At 37.5% G+C, this 20,311-nt stretch overlaps 1 protein-coding gene across 1 annotated transcript; it reads left to right on the top strand.

Annotated features, from left to right (window-relative positions):
- Positions 1 to 11,434: 11,434 nt before the first annotated feature.
- On the top strand, positions 11,435 to 15,665 carry LOC133304444 (probable pectate lyase 12). Its single transcript, XM_061504484.1, has 3 exons — positions 11,435 to 11,565; positions 11,741 to 12,844; positions 15,467 to 15,665. Exons 1-3 carry the CDS (start codon positions 11,435 to 11,437, stop codon positions 15,663 to 15,665), a joined length of 1,434 nt encoding a protein of 477 aa, XP_061360468.1.
- The last annotated feature ends 4,646 nt before the right edge of the window (positions 15,666 to 20,311 follow it).

Genomic DNA, 20,311 nt, shown 5'->3' with positions numbered 1-20,311 from the left:
AAGCCAAAATGCCACCCAATGACCCAAGGTTCGGTTTTGACCCAAAACAGATGTTCATTACCACTTATAAGCCTTAGATTAACAACCCTAAGCTTGAATGATTAAAGTTAACTCATTTCATAACATAAACAAGCCATTTTCATGAAATTTCAAAGGAAATTTCAAGGTATACCAATGGAGGTTCAAACTCAGCAAAAAGAAGGCTCTTGGAGATCTCCAACAAGGCTCAAAGATTCTGACTTTGCAAGAGCACGAAAATACACCACAAGGTTGGACCTTTACCTTCAAAGATGGCTCCTTGAAGCCTCCAATGGCATGAACAAAGGCTCACACCAATGGGAACACCAACTCAGCCCACAAAACCTCTCACACAGCAGCCTAAACTCAGAAAATCAAGATCTTTTACTCACACAAGGCTTGTCCTCACAATACTCAACTATTTTGGTGAAGGAACCATGACCAAAGGTGATCACTTTGGTGAAATTTGTGAAGAAGAAGCTATGGAGTGGAAAAGAGAAGGTGGCACATGAAGGGAACTCAGAAAATCACGTAGCACAAATGTATTTCTGACCTAGGGCATTGTGCCATAAGCTTATATAGGCCCACTTAAGTTAAAACACACAGTATTAGAAAAAATAGCTACGCTGATCATTTTAATCTCAAACTTCATATTCTGAACCTAGCCATTTTTCTAGGATCTTTCACATTTTTATATTAATTTTTCGCAACATTTTTTGGTTACGCGTTTTAACGCTGACAATATTAGTTCCGACATCAAATCTCATTATTTTGACTTCAAACTTGTTTTACAAGTCCTATATATTATTCTAGAAATATTCATGCACTTATTATAATTTTCCGGGATACTTTATCGGTGCACATTTATACCGACTAGCAGAACCGGTATCTGCATTTTTCGTCAGAAAAGCGACTTTAAACATTATTAATCACTTTCTATATTTATTTAAGCGTCATAATAATTATTAGGGTCAATTATGGAATTATTTCTTAATTTCACATAATTAATTGATTAACTTTCTTAATTAACGGTGCGGGTTCTTACATTTATCCCCTGCATGAATTCGGGGTGGACCTGTATGTCCATCCTCATTATCTTTGACGATGTCGAAATAGCATCCTCTGGACTCTTTTTGATCCCCACAAACAGTAATTATTTCATCCTTACTGCTTAACATCTTTATCTTTTGATGCTTCGTGGATACCAACATGTCCCACTGGTGTATAGTTGTCCTTCCGAGAATTATGTTATATTCTTGGGAAGTCGGCCACTATAAATCCCACTCATTCTGATTTTAACGCTTCTTTGGTTCTCAGGGTCAACCGGAGATCTATATAGCCTTTAGGAGGTGTATGCTCTCCATTAAAAGCTATCAAGGTTGTTTTGCAAGGTTTGAGGTCCTCCTCATCCAGGTTCATCTTTTTGAAAGCGTCCCACAGTATGATGTCAGCACTACTCCCTGCATCAACAAAGATCTTCTTAACTCGGCAGTTTACCAGGGTTCCAGCGATGACTAATCCGTCAACATGCCCCGGCAACACGCCATGCATGTCTTTCTTTGTAAAATACAGCAAAGGAGAATCTGGTTTGCTTGGGTCTTTGATATGCCTTCAGCATATGGGTAAAGTCAAGCCAAAAAGAAGAAGATTATTGGCTAATCCTGAGTAAAAAGGCAACGTTTATTGTTGTTTTGCTGAAATTCCAAATCCAGGATTGTTCAACTGACTTTATGCTGATTTTGTAGGAAAAGCAGACAAAACTGGAGTCAAATGGAGACTTGCCAAAATGAAGATCCACGCTCATAGCGTGGATTTCACGCTGATGGCGTGAAGAACCAAAAACTCCCATGCTCATAACGTGGAGTTCACGCTGATGGCGTGAAACCATCCTTTCTCCCGCGCTCATAGCGTGGATTTCACGCTGATGGCGAGATGATTCAAAGGCAACCACGCTCTTGGCATGGAACTGGCGCTAAGAGCGCCAGTTTGCGGAAATCACAGCCCGTGCTTTTCAAGAGGGCAATTTTGGAAGATGAAAAATAAGATTATAAAAAGGAGGCTCAGCACAAAATTAGGTATTCTGGACCTAAGGAGACCGTCGTGCGTCAGAAGGAGAGCTCCGGAGAGAAATTCTTGTTCTTCTTGTTCTTCTTCTTCCTCTTTTACTTTATGTTTTTATGAATATTGGATTTTTAGCCATGATTATGTTTGGCTAGTTTACTTTTTATTGTAGTTAGGGTCACGAACCCTATGTGAACCCTTGTTACGATGGATTGATTTATGGTTTTTTCGTTTATATAATTATCTTTATCTTTACCTTGTGCGCATTTTATATCTTCTTTGTTAGACTTGATCAATCTAATAGTTGAGGATAGTTTGAGGGTTAGAACCCTAGATAGGAATATTTGGGTTTTCATCTTGAAAGGGGGTAAGATAACAATTATTATGCATGCTAGGAATAGATGTATATTTAATTGCAGATGCTTAAATTATTGAGTTTATTGCTTAATTCTCATGAGGAGTTACTAAGGGATTAAGATTCCAATTGAGGTTAAAGGGTTAAATTGCCAAGGGATTGGGATTTAACTAATTAATTTTAGATGATAATTATCTGAGTATTTATATAATTGAATATTTTTAAATCAATCCAAAGTAATAAAGTGGGGATCATAAGGTGAGTGCGCTCTGGCTACAATGCTTTTCTCATTTTCATAAATCAAATCATTCTTAATCTTATTTTTATTCTTCATCACAGAAAAATTAAAAAAACAAGTCTTTATTTCAGTTCTCAATTTTACACAAATCAACAATATTTGTCAAAAACCATTTGAACCCTTCCATTCTTAAAAGGAATATTAATTGATATTCGACCTAATCCCTGTGGAGACGATACTCTACTTACTTTCTATATTACTTGTGCGATCGGTATACTTGTCGGAGAGCATCAAGTTTTTGGCGCCGTTGCCGGGGATTGGCGTTCCTTGTATCAATTAATTTTGATTTTTAAGATTGGATTTTTATTTTATTTTATTTTTGATTTTTCTGTGATTCTTGAACAGTGCTACTAATCTATTTTCTGAGTTGTATGCGAGGTAAAGAGCCAGAATTTCCACTAGATTTGGAGATTACAAAAACAGAAAAGAGGAACAGAAAACTTGCTCGGAAGAAGCTTGCATACAACGAGTTAAGAGTTTTGTCTGAAGAAGCACACAAGATGGCAGACAACAATGATGCGGACAATCCGCTCATGGATACCATTCTGACGCCACTATTCAATAGGCTCAATTCAAGTATTGTCAATCCTGAAGTTGGCAACAATAATTGGGAGCTCAAGTCTGATAATATTCGACTGGTGGAGAGAGCTCAGTTTGGGGGAGAGGTTGATGAAGACCCTCATAGGTTCATAAACAGATTCCTGATGATCTGTGACTCGACCAAGCATCCTCAAGTGTCCAATGATGCAGTCCGGCTGAGACTGTTTCCTTTTGCTCTTAAAGGAAAAGCTTTGAATTGGTTGGAGAGGCAGCCTGCGAGAAGTATTCCTTCATGGGAAACCTTATCAAATAATTTCTTTGCTGAATTCTTCTCAATGGAGAGGTACAATCAAATGGTGAATGATATCACCAATTTCACTCAAGTTGAGGGTGAAACTATGTGTGCAGCCTAGAACCGCTTCAAAGATCTAATGAGGAGATGCCCTCACTACCCCATGACCAATGGTGATCAAGTCCGAATCTTCTTCAACGGATGCAAACCGGAAATCTGGATGGTCCTGAATGGTGCAGCAGGTGGTAGCATCAAATCGATGAGAGCAAATGAGACTCTTGCATTGATTGAAAGAATGGCTTCCAATGAAAATGAAGGATTGTCATCTAAGCCTAAGAGAGGTATTCTTCACCTGGACAATAATGATGCAGTGCTAGCTGAAAATAAATTGTTATCACAGCAAATGGCAAATCTAACATCGAGGCTTGACAAGATGCAACTCTCTAGTGTCCAAGCCCAAGCTGCTTCAGTTGTTTGTGAATACTGCAAGGGTGACCAAGAATCCAATGACTGTTCATCTATATTATCTTCTGACTCCCCTCGACAAGTGCAGGTGAATGGGGTATGGTATGATTAAAGATCTCTGCCACGAAACAGTCCGAGGAATCAGAATTTCCCTTCTGGAAATAGCAATTTTTCAGAGGAGAGGTCAAGGAGGTGGTCTTGATTATAGTTCTAACAATTATCTGTAACGAACCCTCTGATTTGGAGAGGTTAGTTGGACAAATGGCTCAACACTCTAGTGCTTTCATGGAGGAGACAAGGGCCAATACCAAGAACACAGGCTTCTATCAGAAATTTGGAGACTCAAATTGGCCAACTGGCTAAGCAAATTGCTGATAGAACTCCAGGCACCTTCCCTAGTAACACAGTCACCAATCCGAGGGAAGATTGTATGGCCATCACAATTAGAAGTGGAAAAATACTTCCATCTCCTGAGGTTAAAGAAAAGCTAGACACTGCAGGTGAGCCAGAAAAAGAAAAAGAAATTGAAAAACCTGCTGAAGTGGTGAAGCCAGTGGAAAAGAAGAAGCATGAATTGAGTCCCGAATATGTGAGGGCCATGGCACCCTATCCTGAAAGATTCAAGAAGGATGCTCATAAGCAACATTATGACAGATTTCTTGATATATTCAAGAAATTGCATGTCAACATTCCCTTTGCTGAAGCTTTGGCTTGCATGCCCAATTATGCTAAGTTCATGAAGGACTTGTTATCAAGAAAGCATAAGCTGCAAGAGTGCCAAACAGTAACACTCACTGAGGAGTGTAGCGCCATAATACAGAAAAAGTTTCCACCCAAGCTTAATGATCCATGGAGTTTCAATATTCCTATTGAAATTGGGAACACTAAAATTGGCAGGGCATTATGTGATCTAGGGGCTAGAATTAATTTATGCCCTTTCTGTTTGTAATTCCTTGGGGATCACCGAGTTGAAGCCTACTTTGGCATCTCTGCAACTTGCTGATAAGTCTGTAAGGAAGCCTAGTGGAATAATAGAAGATGATCTTGTGAAGGTGGACAAGTTCATCTTCCCTGCTGATTTTGTGGTGCTTGACATGGAAGGGGGAACTGAGATGCCTTTTTTGCTGGGTAGACCTTTCTTAGCTACATCTCGTGCCATGATTGACGTTGAGAATGAGAAGCTAGAGTTAAGGATGAAAGATGACTCTATTACCATCAATGTCTTTGACTCTATGAAACAATCTTCTGGCAAAGGCGATTGTTTTAGGCTCGAGCAAGTAGGGAAGGAAGAAAAATCTTCTAGTCAAGAGCTTGACGAAGAACTTGAGGCGCATAAGATTGTTCCTGCTAAGGAAAAAAAGAATGTAGTGTTTGAAGTTCCTGAAAAAGTAGATGATTACAAAGAAGATGGTACCTCAAAAGTGAAATTGAAGGATCTTCCTCAAACTCTAAAAGATGATGTCAAAGAGGTGATGACGCCTCAAAGGAGGCGTAATCCTACAAAGAAGAAGGCAATGAGAAAGGAAGTGGTGAAACTCTTTGATACGAGTTGGAAGAGACACCAGGAGCTGAAGTTTGACAAGAGACACCGAGACTCTATCTCTCGGAAAAATCAATGCTTCAAAGAGTTCCTCACATGGATTCATGGTCTGAATCAAATATGGGAATGGTGGTCTCATACACCAAGGCATCCAGTACCACCGGACCTTCCATTAGCTGAGTCATCCAACGCTGTTGAGGGGGATGACATGGAGGGTTGATTATATCTCCTTATTGACGGAGATTTTGTATACTAGTTTATTTATCTGTTTCGCCTTTTAGTTACTTTGTGTTGGTATATTTCTCTCTGATGTTTTAATGTGCGCATTATAGTTCATCCTATATGCCACTGTTTGTTCCATTGTGCAGGTTTTTCTTCCTTCTTGTGGTTTAATTATTGCTGAGGACAACAATTCTCTAAATCTGGGAATGGTAGGCTTGCATCTTAGAACTACAATTCTTCTATCAGGGGAGATATTCTAAACTTTTTTAATTTTTCTGAGTCATTTTAGTTAGTATTTTGTGTTGCTCTTTATCTTAAAAAAAGATCTGTTTTTCAAGCAATTCTCAGGTTTAAATGTGCTTATCTAGTTAATGTGCTTGACTGAATTCTGGGAAGCATGTTGTATGAACTTCTGGGATGATATTGTATGGACATGAGTAGATTTCATGATTGCTCGTTTGTCTGAATTTTATGCTTGAATGATTAATGATGCCTGATGTTTCTTTTGGAAGTCTAGCTTGACATCATAGCTGGTAAGGTTTTGTGCTTAAACACTTATTTTATTCTGAGAGACCTCACTGTGATAGCATTCTAGAACTTGCTCTGTTTCTCTGTCATGCATGCATTGACAGAGAAACTGCCACGCTCATAGCATGGAGTTCACGCTATGGCGTGAAACCATCCTTTCTCCCGCGCTCATAGCGTGGATTTCACGCTGATGGCGTGATGATTCAGAGGCAACCACGCTCTTGGCGTGGAACTGGCGCTAAGAGCGCCAGTTTGCGGAAATCACAGCCCGTGCTTTTCAAGAGGGCAATTTTGGAAGATGAAAAAGAAGATTATAAAAAGGAGGCTCAGCACAGAATTAGGTATTCTGGACCTAAGGAGACCGTTGTGCGTCAGAAGGAGAGCTCTGGAGAGAAATTCTTGTTCTTCTTCTTCCTCTTTTACTTTATGTTTTTATGAATATTGGATTTTTAGCCATGATTATGTTTGGCTAGTTTACTTTTTATTGTAGTTAGGGTCACGAACCCTATGTGAACCCTTGTTACGATGGATTGATTTATGGTTTTTCGTTTATATAATTATCTTTATCGTTACCTTGTGCGTATTTTATATCTTCTTTGTTAGACTTGATCAATCTAATAGTTGAGGATAGTTTGAGGGTTAGAACCCTAGATAGGAATATTTGGGTTTTCATCTTGAAAGGGGGTAAGATAACAATTACTATGCATGCTAGGAATAGATGTATATTTAATTGCAGATGCTTAAATTATTGAGTTCATTGCTTAATTCTCATGAGGGGTTACTAAGGGATTAGGATTTCAATTGAGGTTAAAGGGTTAAATTGCCAAGAGATTGGGATTTAACTAATTAATTTTAGATGATAATTATCTGAGTATTTATATAATTGAATAGTTTTAAATTAATTCAAAATAATAAGTGGGGATCATATGGTGAGTGCGCTCTGGCTACAATGCTTTTCTCATTTTCATAAATCAAATCATTCTTGTTCTTATTTTTATTCTTCATTACAGAAAAATTACAAAAACAAGTCTTTATTTCAGTTCTCAATTTTACACAAATCGACAATATTTGTCAAAAACCATTTGAACCCTTCCATTCTTTAAAGGAATATTAATTGATATTCGACCCAATCCCTGTGGAGACGATACTCTACTTACTTTCTATATTACTTGTGCGATCGGTATACTTGCCGGAGAGCATCAGTCTTCCTTGAATTTAGAACGGTCCCGAATTGAAAGGACCTCCTTCAAGTACTTCCTTCTTGCGCTTATAGTGTCACCCCCTCCTCCAAGGGCTTCGCTGATTACGTTGCAATCAAATTCTGCTTCCAGGAACTCGTCGAAGTTGGGATCATCTTTGCGGTCCCTTTCATCCTTGTTCTTCTTTTCAGGAACTGAACTTTTACTTCTCTTTCTGTTTCCCGACTTCCTTTTGTTGTTTTTGGACCCTTGGGTTTTGATCACGTATTGACGCAATCGTCCATCTCTCACAAATTTCTCTACCGCATCTCGGAGATCCCAGCATTGATCAGTTGTGTGGCCCGGCCCATCATGGAAGGCACAATATTTGGACTTGTCCAAACCTCCTCTGTCAAATATAGGCCGGGGTCTGTCCACCTTCTTCATTTCCGTCATTGCTACTTCCCTCCAGATTTGAGAGCGCGACGCATTCAACGGTGTATACTGGTCATATCTTCCAACCCGATCCCTAATGTCCGGGACTCTAGCGCGTGGGTCTTTTTTCTTATTGTCCACCCGTTCTTTCCCTTTTGGGGCTGGCTCCTCCTTCTCGGGCTAACTTTTTTGCCCTCTTCAGATTGCGCATTTGCAATCTCCATTTGCTCCAGTTCGTGATATTTCTTCGAACGAGTTCTGAATTCCTCCAACGTCCTCACCGGGTCCTTGTAGACCGACTTGGCTAGCATGGAAGCACCATCTAAACCAGCCACAATGAGGTGTACGTGGACATTCTCTTGCAACTCGAGGACCTGCAATGCAACGTCTTTGAACCGATTAAGATATTTCTGGATTCGGGTTGCTGTCGTATCTTTCCGAGAGCGAACTCAGATTTGGGATGCTTTTTGCTGGTTGCAAAGTTTAAGAGGAATTTCTGCCCGAATTCCTTGAATGAGCTTATGGAATTAGCAGGAAGAGTTGAAAACCACGCCTGTGCTGCCCCAGTCAGGGTTATGGCGAATATCCAGGATATGAGGGGTTCGTCAATTCCTTGGATATACATGTCCGTGTCGAAAGCGTCTGTATGGACTTGTGGATCTTGACTCCCATCGTACTTTGGAAGACGTGCTGAGTCGAAGTCCTCCGGGAAGGGAGCGTTCAGTATTTCACCAGTAAAAGGGCTGTTGTTGTATTGCCCTTACTGTACTTCCTTCTGTATCTGCCGGGTTCCACACGTCCTCGGACGATCTGAGCATTCTGGTCATGACGAGTCCTATTCCGGTCCTCCTGGCCATTGGCCTGTGCCAGATGGTTTTGAGCATGTTGGCCCTCGACATCCCGGTTCCCTGGGTTTGGGTTTACTGCATTCGCCGGGTTGGGCCTTTCTTGATTTTCCACTTCAGGAACCCGGTTTGGCAGGATTAGGTTTCGAGTTCCTTCTCGGCCATTGGCAGGCTGGCCTTTAGTATATGTTGCCCCCGGTCCATTCAGATGTGTTAAGCGCTGTTCCAGGTCTCGCATTCCCCTATTACTTTCCTCCCATATCGCCCGAAAGTCTTGCTGCCGTTGCAGGTTATTACGAGTTTCCAATTCTGCAATCCGCTCCATGATCGCAGCAATTGCGTTGTTAGCCAACCGAGTATCCGGATCGGCTGATTGGGCAATACGCGCAGCAAGATCTCCTGGCTGCTGGGAAGGGTTGTTCCTTATTGGAGCCATAATCGCATCAGCCCCCCTGTCTCGACGCGATGGAGTAGACACGGTGTCTGAGACGTCATCCTCAACCTGGGCATGGTCATAGTCCACGTTGTTTTCGATCTGGTCCTGAGGCCGATTTACCTTTTCCAGGACCGGATCCAACGGTTGATTCTGGTTCTGGGGTGGCTGTTGGCTACTACTCCTTGTCTGGATTGCGATCCTTTGTCAGGTTAGTGGGAACTTCCAATTCAATGAAGATGAATTCCCCACAGACGGTGCCAATGTTCTGTCCTTGAGACAGAGATGTCCATCCCAATAGGCTGGTGCGTTTATCTTAGATCTAGTGCCCTCTCCAAGGTATCTATGAATGAGATACCCTTGAGTCAAGTAGATCACTGTGCACAGAATACTATAACGACATTAGCCCATGGGGTGTGTGTGCGCACAGTGACAACATAACAGTAAGAGAGAGAGCGTAACGTACCTTTAGGGTTTATCTTGTATTTATAGAGGTTACCTGTAGGTAGTGTGGATGGGCCTTTGGTGCCTCTGGTGAGGGCCCAAGCCTGTCTGCTATGCTGTCGTATTAGGATTAGTATCCTTGATGGATATCTATCTTTTGTTAATATCAATCAGTATCTTAGATTACCTCTTGTTAGGCTTACCACTTAATGAGCCCATTATATGGGTCCATAACAACCCCTGTCCAGGAGCACATTAAAAATCTATTTCTCTCTTTTGATGAAACTACCAGCATAACAATGATTAAGAAAACTAGACAACCCTCTTAATTATATTACTTTAATAATTTATTTATGAAAAACATTGAACCCTCGAGTTATCATGGGGCTAGGAGAAGAAAATTAGTGACAACAGTGGTCGAAGTTGTGGAACCCACCTGGTATATTTACTTAACTCACTTAATGTCACATAATATATTTACTTTACCCACTTAATAACATTTGACCGAGTCCTATTTATCTCTAATTCTAAAATGGAAGGGTTTAAAGCCTTAATCCCGGACCCGCCCCGAATCGGATTAATCGCGAAGCGATGAACCGATGGAATATTTTAAAATGGAGTGGATACTATAAATGAAAAATTGCCAATAACTAAGGGGTCAAATCAATAAAGGCGATGTCTACAGTCTGATGATTCTACGTTTTATTTATAAAATTCAGTTCCATTTCTCTTTTAATTTTAAATTTTAGTATCTTCATATTTTGTTAAGGACTTGTGGGTCCCAATATTTTCTAATTATTATATATTACATAGATGATATAGAACTATGAAGCATCGATATTTTAAAAATCTTAACGTATCATGTCCGATACTTTTGACACTATTCGATACTTCGACACCCTCCGACACTTCAACATAGATTGCAGAAACTCAAAAAAAGATTCGAAGGTTGTATTGCATTGCGTTATTAGTTTCAACTATTAGATTCGTTGGATTACGATTACCATTTTATTGAGTTTAATATAAATATTTAAGATATTTTATATTTTTTTGCATAATTGATTGGTATTATAAATGTTTACTCTATTTTATATGTTTACTCTCTATGTATATATATATATATATATATATATATATATATTTTTTTTTTTTTTTTTTTGGTCCAAAAGTAAAAAGGAAGTCATGCCCTTCGAGAATGTTCCTAGCGAACCTCTGTTGCAGATGTAGTTATCAGAATTAACAGTATCATATGGTCGTAGACTCGTAGTAGTCAAACATTGGGCCAATCGCGTGATAAGTAACTTTATTCCGTTCCCGAGGGGGAAGTGACTCCGTCCCGCCAAAACAAAATTGGAGACCACTTCATCGAGAAGTGGGACACCATGATTCCGGTAACATTGCTCAATGCTCATCCTCGCATACTCCCAGTCTCACTCACTTCACCTCTTAATCTATTTTTATTTTTTATCTTTTGGTATCTTTAAGACCTTAACATAATCAAAAGAACCATGAATCACAAGAATGGTAAAATGTTAAATACTAGAGCACAGTACCACTGAGAGCTTAATTAGGAAGGTAATTATACAATGCTTCTGTTCACATTCACACTCCACCTCTATGGTTGTTATTGCCTTTAATAACGGAGTTTCACTTTTTATTAATGCTCCCAAAGGAACACTAACAACCTTTTCAGAAAAGCAACCATTGAACTGTTGTACTTGTCGCAGCCACTAACGTGTAACTTAGCAGCAGTGAATGAGCACTCTTCTTCATCAACAATATGCTCCAAGGAACCTGCATTTTACTAATCTCTGTTCTGTGTTCGTTTTTACCACATGGAACACCAATGCTTAACCTCACTCTTCCCGGGCAACACCCAGATCCCGAAGCTGTTGCCCGAGAAGTTCATAGGTATACCCACACCATTGTTCTGTTCACTGTTCTGTATATCTCTTGTTTCTTAGGTGTTTGATTTTATGCTAAACATAACAATAACTCACTTGGTCCTGTGCTTTCATCTTGCTGACCCTACATTTCAAAGTACTAGTTAGTTGTAGCTCAAATTGCCCCATTTTTTGTTTTGTAGTAAGGTTAAAGCTTCAATTGCAAGAAGGGAAATGTTATCAATATCACATAAAGATGAAGTACAATCATGCCTAACAGGGAACCCAATCGACGATTGTTGGAAATGCAACACAAATTGGTTCAACAATCGACAAAGACTAGCTGATTGTGCAATTGGGTTCGGTCAGAACGCAAAGGGAGGCAAAGGCGGTGACTTTTACATCATCACGGACTCTTCAGACGATAACCCTGTGAACCCAAAACCTGGCACACTAAGATACGCAGTGATACAAAACGAGCCACTGTGGATAGTGTTCCCCACTAACATGATGATTAAGCTCTCTCAGGAACTCATCTTCAACAGCTACAAAACCATCGATGGTCGTGGCGCTGACGTTCACATTGTCGGTGGTGGCTGCATCACTCTTCAGTATATAACCAACGTCATCATCCACAATATTCACATTCACCACTGTCACCCCTCGGGTAACACTAACGTTCGCTCGAGCCCACAGCACTACGGTTTTCGAACGTTATCTGACGGCGACGGAATATCCATATTTGGCTCGAGGGACATATGGATCGACCACTGCACATTGTCACGCTGCAAGGACGGTTTAATTGATGCCGTGATGGGCTCAACGGCGATAACCGTTTCCAACAACCATTTCTCGCACCACAACGAGGTGATGCTGTTGGGACACAGCGATAACTACCTACCTGACTCGGGCATGCAGGTCACGCTCGCGTTTAACCACTTCGGCGAAAACCTGGTACAGAGGATGCCACGTTGCAGGCTGGGATACTTCCATGTGGTGAACAACGACTTCACGAGGTGGGAGATGTATGCGATTGGGGGAAGTGCGGGACCCACAATAAATAGCCAGGGGAACCGGTTCACGGCACCGGAGAATCCTTACGCGAAGGAAGTGACGAAGAGGGAAACAGGGGAATGGAGTGGGTGGAATTGGAGGTCAGAAGGAGATGTAATGGTGAATGGAGCGTTCTTCGTGGGTTCTGGGGAAAGTGGTGAGGTGAAGTACCAGAATGCGTACAGTGTTGACCCCAAATCCGCCGATCGTATCTCCGTCCTCACCATGGCCGCCGGTGTTCTCGGCGTCGCCAGGTATGTAGGCAATTTTATTTTATTTTTTTATAGAATCCTATTTAATTCGGACCCATATCGGGTTATCCAAACACTTCTTTTTTTTCTTTTTAAGTTATATATTATGGATACGTAGTAATTTGTTATTCCATTATCGTTTTTAATGTCTATCTTATTTATTATTTTTAATATCATTATATTAAAATCTCAACTACCATTTATTATTTTTTTCTCTTTTAAGATTCTGATTTAAGGGCGTTTGGTGTGATATATAAAAACTTGATAGTATAGATTTATATTATATGTCATGATATTTTTTTAGTTGTTTGGTGAGTGACCATCGTATAGTGTAAGCTTAAGCCTTAGATTTGACCTGATAAGGGTTTAATATTTTTTTTTTTTGGTTGAAAAGGGGATTAATGTATTAACATGCTGACGAATGCAATTATCAAGAATTTATATATTATTTTCATATTAATACATTAAAATAATATTTAATTTTTTAATATATTAATTTTTAAAATATTGGATATTTTTATTTTTATAATAATTAATATATATTTTGGACACACAAATTGATACATTTTTATAAAAATTAATATCACATGACATATTTGGAAGAATTATATAAACTCTTTATTAAAGGATATTTTTATCAAAAACATTTATTATCATATATAGTATTAAACAGTGCATTACCAAACACTGGATGATATTATCTTATACAATATCATGTCAAACATTGGATAGTATTAAAATTTAATCAGATCTTATACAATCAGACCTTATATTATCAGGTCTTATACTATCAAATGTTATATTATCAGGTATTATCCTATACAGTGCACCAAATATGCCTTAAGGGCATGTTTGGTACATAGTATAGTATAAGGCATGATAGTATAAGACCTGATAGTATAAGACCTGATTGTATAAGACCTGATTAAATTTTAATACTATCCAGCGTTTGGTATGGTATTGTATAAAATAATATCCTCCAATATTTTAAAAATTAATATATTAAAAAAAATTATTTTAATATATAAATATTGAAATGATATATTGTTCTTGGGAATTGTATTTGTAAGCAATATTAATACATCAGTCCCTTATCATGCCTAATCCACCACTCCTAGGCTTGATTAAGTTATACATCATTTTGATGTATAAGGAGATCCTGTTGTATAAGCTTATATTATACGATGGTCACACCAAACAACTGAAAATGTCATAACGTATATTATAAGCTTATACTATCAGGCCTTATACATCACACCAAACACACCCTAAAAGTATTACAAAATAGAAGTTAAGGTAAATATAAAAAAATAGGTAAAATAACATATCTCTTCAATTATTGAGTTTATGTTTTCTAGGGAGGTAATAAAAAACTTTACATTACCAAAAAAAAAAAAAAAATTTAGAGAAAAAGTAGTTGGGACACCTTAAATTTCATATTTCCCCTTTTAAATACACGCACACCTTTAAATTTTAAATTTGTTTAATTAGTTTTTAAATTCTACTTATTAGTATTAATTTAGGATTAACTTATTAACTTTGAATAAATTTAAACTATTGAGTTATATTTTTATTTAAAAATCGTAATATTTTTTTATTTGTTTATTAATTAAAAAATGAAATGGTGTCTGAAGATATCCACAAATACTTAGAGCCCGTTTGAATAAGTTTTTTTTTCTCCAAAAATTATTTTTTTTAAAAAAAAAGCACTTCTCACTGTAAGTTTGTTTGAATGTCTATTTTAAAAGAAAGCAGAAGTCACAAAAAAGCTAAAAAATTTAGCTTATAAAAATAGAAAAAGTCGAAAACCAAATATTTTTATCAAAAACTAAATATTTTTTTAAAAAATCTAAATAGTTTTGACTTTTGTAAAAAAGACTTCTAAAATAAGGAAGGCATAAAAGCTACTACTTTTTTAAAAGATCAAACAAATGGGCTCTAAGTATAAGAAGTTGAGTGAGGATATTCTAACTACCAAAATTTTTTACTACTAGCTTACTACCCATCACATCACCATTGGATCAAAGAGAGAGAATGTTAAAAAGTTTTTGAAAAGAGAGAAAATGTTAATCTAATGGTGATTAGATAGGTAGTGAAAAATTTTGGTAGTGAGAATATCTCTCCTCTAAGAAGTTATGGTAATGGTGATTAGAACGGAATTATTGTTAGAATAAACTTATTGTAATAAATCTGCCTTTACGTAAGAAAAAACTCTATGAATTTTTTTTTAGAAGTGATACTTGTATGATTTCATCAAATTTTATAAAACCCTGAGTCATACTTTATTCAAATAGCAATTTGATTAAACTTCACCGAAATTATTTTTAATTTGTTGAATAATTTAATAATTGTTAACATTCTTATATAGATGAGCAATTTTTCTTAATATTAAATGGAGTTGGGGTTTTGATTTATAATCTTAGTTTTTTGTTATATGATATGGGTGACACTAGAAGAGTTTTGAATGATTTCATCAAACTCTAATAAATAAGATGATAGCGGATAAGTAATTATTTTTCTTTTCTCCTAAAACAGTTTATTTGGGATGAATGTTAAGAGAATTTAACAAATTGATATGCATCAACAATGAAAATGAAATCTGAAACATGGGTGATGAATGTGCAGGGACAATAATGTGGGTATGTGGACTAGAGGACCCAACGATGGTGGTGGTTATATTTCAGATTTTGGCCCAGAATACACGGACGATATGTCACGGAGTAAAATGCCATTGCCACCTCCACGTATTTTGACTCTTCTATTTGCTTTTGTTGCTTTCTTGTGTTTGTTGTCTCACACAACACCCTTAACAGTTGTTCTATAACAAATGCAAATCCAAGCATCTTAAATGTGATGCTGTTTATTGACTCTATTGGAATGAAAAAGGGCCTGCTCCTAAAGATGAGGGCATCCATTATATTTTGGATATGTTGATATTCTGACCTGCAATTTTATTATTTGTGATATGTTTCAAAGCATGATTATTTTTTATGATTTTTTGTTAAAGATTACTTTTAGATTTAAATTATTTGTTGAGGACAACAATATTTAATTCTAAGAATGGATACCACGCGATATATGTAAATATTGTTCGTCTTCTTTCCTCCATCATCATTTATACATCTTTGTTATATTTTTCTTTCTGGTCTTTTGGTGGCTTAGTCATTATCTGTTAACATCCATTAGTTCAAGTTCAACTTATAAAACGCAAGATGCAGCCAAAGTTAAAACTGCAGTGAATAGTAACACAAGCAAAAGTTCAACTAAAGTTTCTATCAATGGCCACGTGGACGCGAAACTCATTCAGTTAGTTCAATTTGAGTTACTTCAATAAGCTGAGTCAGCTTATTGGTTGGATTCTTTATCCACATCAGCACTTCTTCTTTTCTTTCTTTCTTTATTGAGCTTTTCTATATAAGCTCCATACTCAGTTTATTGTAATCACTTTTCTTAAAACTAAGATTATCTGTCACACGATGTCAAAGAAATTGTAGATTTGGGAATCTTCTAGCGTAGCGTTAACTCTTATATTTTGCTTTCTGGTCTTTTCGTTTCCTTTTTACAATAAGAAGGCTATCTATCACCAATGACCGACGATTAAACTTTTTTCCCCCACCTTGAAGAATACTTTATCATTTGGTTTATATTATTTCTTTAACTCTGCATGAGTAGAAAATAAATTCATCTCACTGAATCCTTATACCTTCTTATCTTTATTTTTTCATTGCATAGCAATTAAACTTTTTTTCTCTTTCCATCTAACAGAATTTCTTATCATTTGGTTTATAATATGATTTAGATGAGTGACTTGGGCTCATTTTGGAGCCCATACTCTGGATCCCCACCATAAAGCTATGGTGTTTATCGCACGTTTGACACTCTTCCCCTCACCTCTCACGTACAAGCTTTATTTCTATGCTCGTGGAGCACATCCCCACTCAATGGGCCTGAAGCGAGGAGGAAAAAAAAATTTGTCCAAATTTCACCCCTTAGTAGAATGATCATGCACCATTAATTAAGAAAGTTAATTAATTAATTATAAGAAATTAAGAAATAATTCTATAATTGATCATAATAATTATGATAAAGCTTAAATAATATTGGTAAATGATTGATGGGTAATATTAACATGAGAGTAGTTCTCTCATGTTACAGAGAGAATCCAAGTAGGGCCCGCTATTTAAAAGCAAAAAAGAAAAAGAAAAAAGAAAGGGTACGATTTTCAAAGTGAGAGAAAAGGAGATAACTACCTCATATAAAATGAGAGTAGTATTTCCCATGATTGATAATGCTGAAAGTCGCTTTTTTAACGAAAAGTGCAGATACCGGTTCTGTTACTCGGTATAAATGCGTACCGGTGAAGTATACCAAAAAATTATAAAAAGTGTGTATCTGTCACTAGAATAATATATAGGACTTGTAAAACAAGTTTCAAGTTAAAATAACGAGAATTGGTGTCAGAGCTGATACTGGCTATGGAAAAGCGCGTACCGGAAATGTGCTGGGAAAAATAAAATAAAAATATGGAAAATCTTAGAAAAATGAGTAGGTTCAGAATCCTAAGTTTGGGATTAAAATGTTAAGCGTAGCTATTAGTGCTAAGGGGCACATGATCCTAGGTCAGAATTGCTACCCTACGTGCCTCTATTTTTCTGAAACATCTCCGGCCACCTTGCCACCCCTTCTTCTCCACTTGGTGAGCCAAAGTAAGCACTTTTGCTCATAGTTTCTTCACAAAATATCTTGGTCTAGTGTGAGCTTGCTTTGTGTGTGGAAAAGAGCCACCATTTCTGAGTTCTAGCTTCTGTCTTGGTGTGCTTGAAGGCTGACTTGTTGGTTTGAGTATTGGGAAGCCTTTGTTCTTAGCTTGTGTGGCTTCAAGGAGCCATCTATGTGAAGAAAGGACCCTTCTTTGTTGTCATTTTTGTGCACTTGGTAGTCAGCCCTTTGGGAGCCGCATAGTGAGCTCCAAGATCCTTCCTTGTTCTATTTTGAGAGCCTTAGGTAAGTTCATCAACTTTGATAATATGTTTTAATGGGTAAAAGTGGAGTCTTATCATGTTTAATGAGTTAAACAAGTAACCAACACGTATATGAACCTTGAGATGCTTAAAAATGGGTTCTTAGACGTTTAGAAGTGTTAAAAACACAACCTTTAATGGATATTTTCGCGAAATGCAGAATCTGCATTCTGTCGCGAAGTATCCGGATATGGGGGCTTGTGATATCCGAATATGGATATCCGGATATGTCTCTGACATATATCCGGATATTCTGGGTTCGCGTGAACAGTAATGGTACTGTTCATATATAACTGTGTTTGGGGTTTGTGGACCCTAGATTGATGAAGTTGAACTTCTGTAATAATTAAACTAAGTCAGAATCAAGTGATTAAGGGCTTATGGCTTATGGCTTATGGCTAGAGACATGAAACGTAAGGAAAGGCGTTGTCTTTATGTCGTTTGCTTGTAGAGTTTGAATATTAATGTTATTCTGGTCCAAAACAGATTGTGATTCTGCTGTGTTTGGGCTTTGAGCTTGGTTGGACTCTTGGCTTGGATTGTTAGCTTGCAAGGTAAGCTTTCGTGTCCTCGGTTTAGCCATTGTGTGGTTCCACCATACCCCATGGGGGAATGGTTTATATACATGATGTGTTTACATGCTTTGATAATTGAAAATGCTGTTGAGCTTTATGTGCAAGGGCTTTTAATATGTATGTGTTGTTCCACTTAGACGGTTAGCCTAAGTATGTGGCGTCATACAAGACGGTGACACTGTAGTTGGGTGCAAGTGGCGTCTTGCACTAGTGTGGGTAATAGACGTATTCCTGCATTTCTCTGGCCAGTAGATTAGTTATAACACACATGACATGATTATCTGCTGCATTACACTAATTTGGAACTTATATTGTTGAACTGTTTTTGGAACTTATATTGCACATGTAAGTGAGCTTGGGGTGGAAGATCCTTGAGGACCCCTTGTCTTACTGAGATTTCTGTTTAGAGATCTTACCCCACGTTTGGGGCGCTTATTTCAGGTTCAGGTAACCCAGGGGTTGAGACCTCTAGTGGCAGGAGGCCGGAGCTTAGTTGATTGATATTTATCTGCTTATGCTGACTGTGCTTGGATGCTGGTTTATGTCTGTTGATATCATGCTTATAGCTTCATTGATGTTATTATTGAGACTCTGTTGACTATATCGTCTATTTGGTGAGCATGAGGTTTGTCCATGCCACATTGACTTGACTTTATGATTTTAGTTTTGAGTAGTATTAATGTATCAGGATATTGTCCGGATTACGTGTTGTAGATCCGTGACTTAGATACTTACTTATCTATTTATGAGGTATATCAGTTAGCTGTCTTTTGCAATTTACATACAAGCGATGTTTTTATGAAATTGATTAAGTAATCAACTTGGCCAAGTTAATGACGTCATAATTGAAAGGAAAAAGAATATTCCGCATTTTAATTAAGCGTGGCTTAATACGATGACATGTTAACAAATCAGGTATACACGGGGTGTTACAGATCATATGGGCTTGGATAGAGGTGTTAATGAGTTGAGCCGAGCTTTGATCTTAAATGCTAAGTATGTGCTTAAATGTGTCTGACCAAACCTGTTACCTGTTATATAAATATAATTATCGGCCCATGGCCTGAATTATTTACAAAAAAAATAAAAGCCTGGTTTAGCCTGTTTAAAAAAAATAAGACAACAAAAATTTATCCAAACAGAATATACAAGTAACAACACTAATAATTTCATAAATTCAATGTATATAAACAGCATAATATAGAACAAAATCATTTAAAAAGTCTATTTAACCAATAAAATGGAGTGGAAAGGATTGAGGAGAAAAAGATGACTATTACAAGTAGTATAAAAAGGGATAGGTTTTTCACCAAAAAAAAAGGATAGGTTATTCTGCCTACCTTTGCGTACACTTCTCGACATCGTTAGATTATAATTTCATCCAACGATGGAGATTTGTGGGATAAAATAAACCCTTTTATCCCTTTCTTTCTTATATTGCCTCCCACACTTTCTCTCTCATTCGTTCTCTCTCCATTCCTTTCAAATTTCCAATCACTCAAAAACCATCAATCCCAACGATAATTTTGAAACCATGTTGATTGTACAGAGGTAACAAAAACGGTACACGACCCTATTCAACATAATCCAAGCATTTTCGAAATTCGGTTATTGAAAACAAATTGTTCAATACCCATGTGATGCGTCAACTGCAGCAAGGAAAATTACAAGAAGAAATTTTGGCAAATCAAAACAAAGCGACGTCTTCGCAAGGAAGGAGAGAGAAAATATGAGAGACAATGGAAGAAAAGAAGGGGTAAAAGGATTTATTTTATCCCACAAGTCTCCACCGTTGGATCAGATTATAATCTAACGATGTTGAAAGGGGCAGGCAAATGTAGGCAGAATAAGAGTAGGCAGAATAACCTATCACG

The sequence above is a fragment of the Gastrolobium bilobum genome, unplaced genomic scaffold, assembly GCF_033153095.1.
Source record: "Gastrolobium bilobum isolate Gb01-03AN ecotype WA unplaced genomic scaffold, APGP_CSIRO_Gbil_v1 utg14547, whole genome shotgun sequence".
NCBI lineage: Eukaryota > Viridiplantae > Streptophyta > Magnoliopsida > Fabales > Fabaceae > Gastrolobium > Gastrolobium bilobum.
This window is presented reverse-complemented; position numbering and strand designations above follow the sequence as displayed.

Bases quoted from the DNA above. Each gene is read 5' to 3' on its own strand.
- LOC133304444 (XM_061504484.1), top strand. From the start codon at position 11,435: ATGCTCCAAGGAACCTGCATTTTACTAATCTCTGTTCTGTGTTCGTTT. The intron at 11,566-11,740 runs GTATACCCACAC...TTTGTTTTGTAG, and splicing joins GTTGCCCGAGAAGTTCATAG to TAAGGTTAAAGCTTCAATTG. The intron at 12,845-15,466 runs GTATGTAGGCAA...ATGAATGTGCAG, and splicing joins GGTGTTCTCGGCGTCGCCAG to GGACAATAATGTGGGTATGT.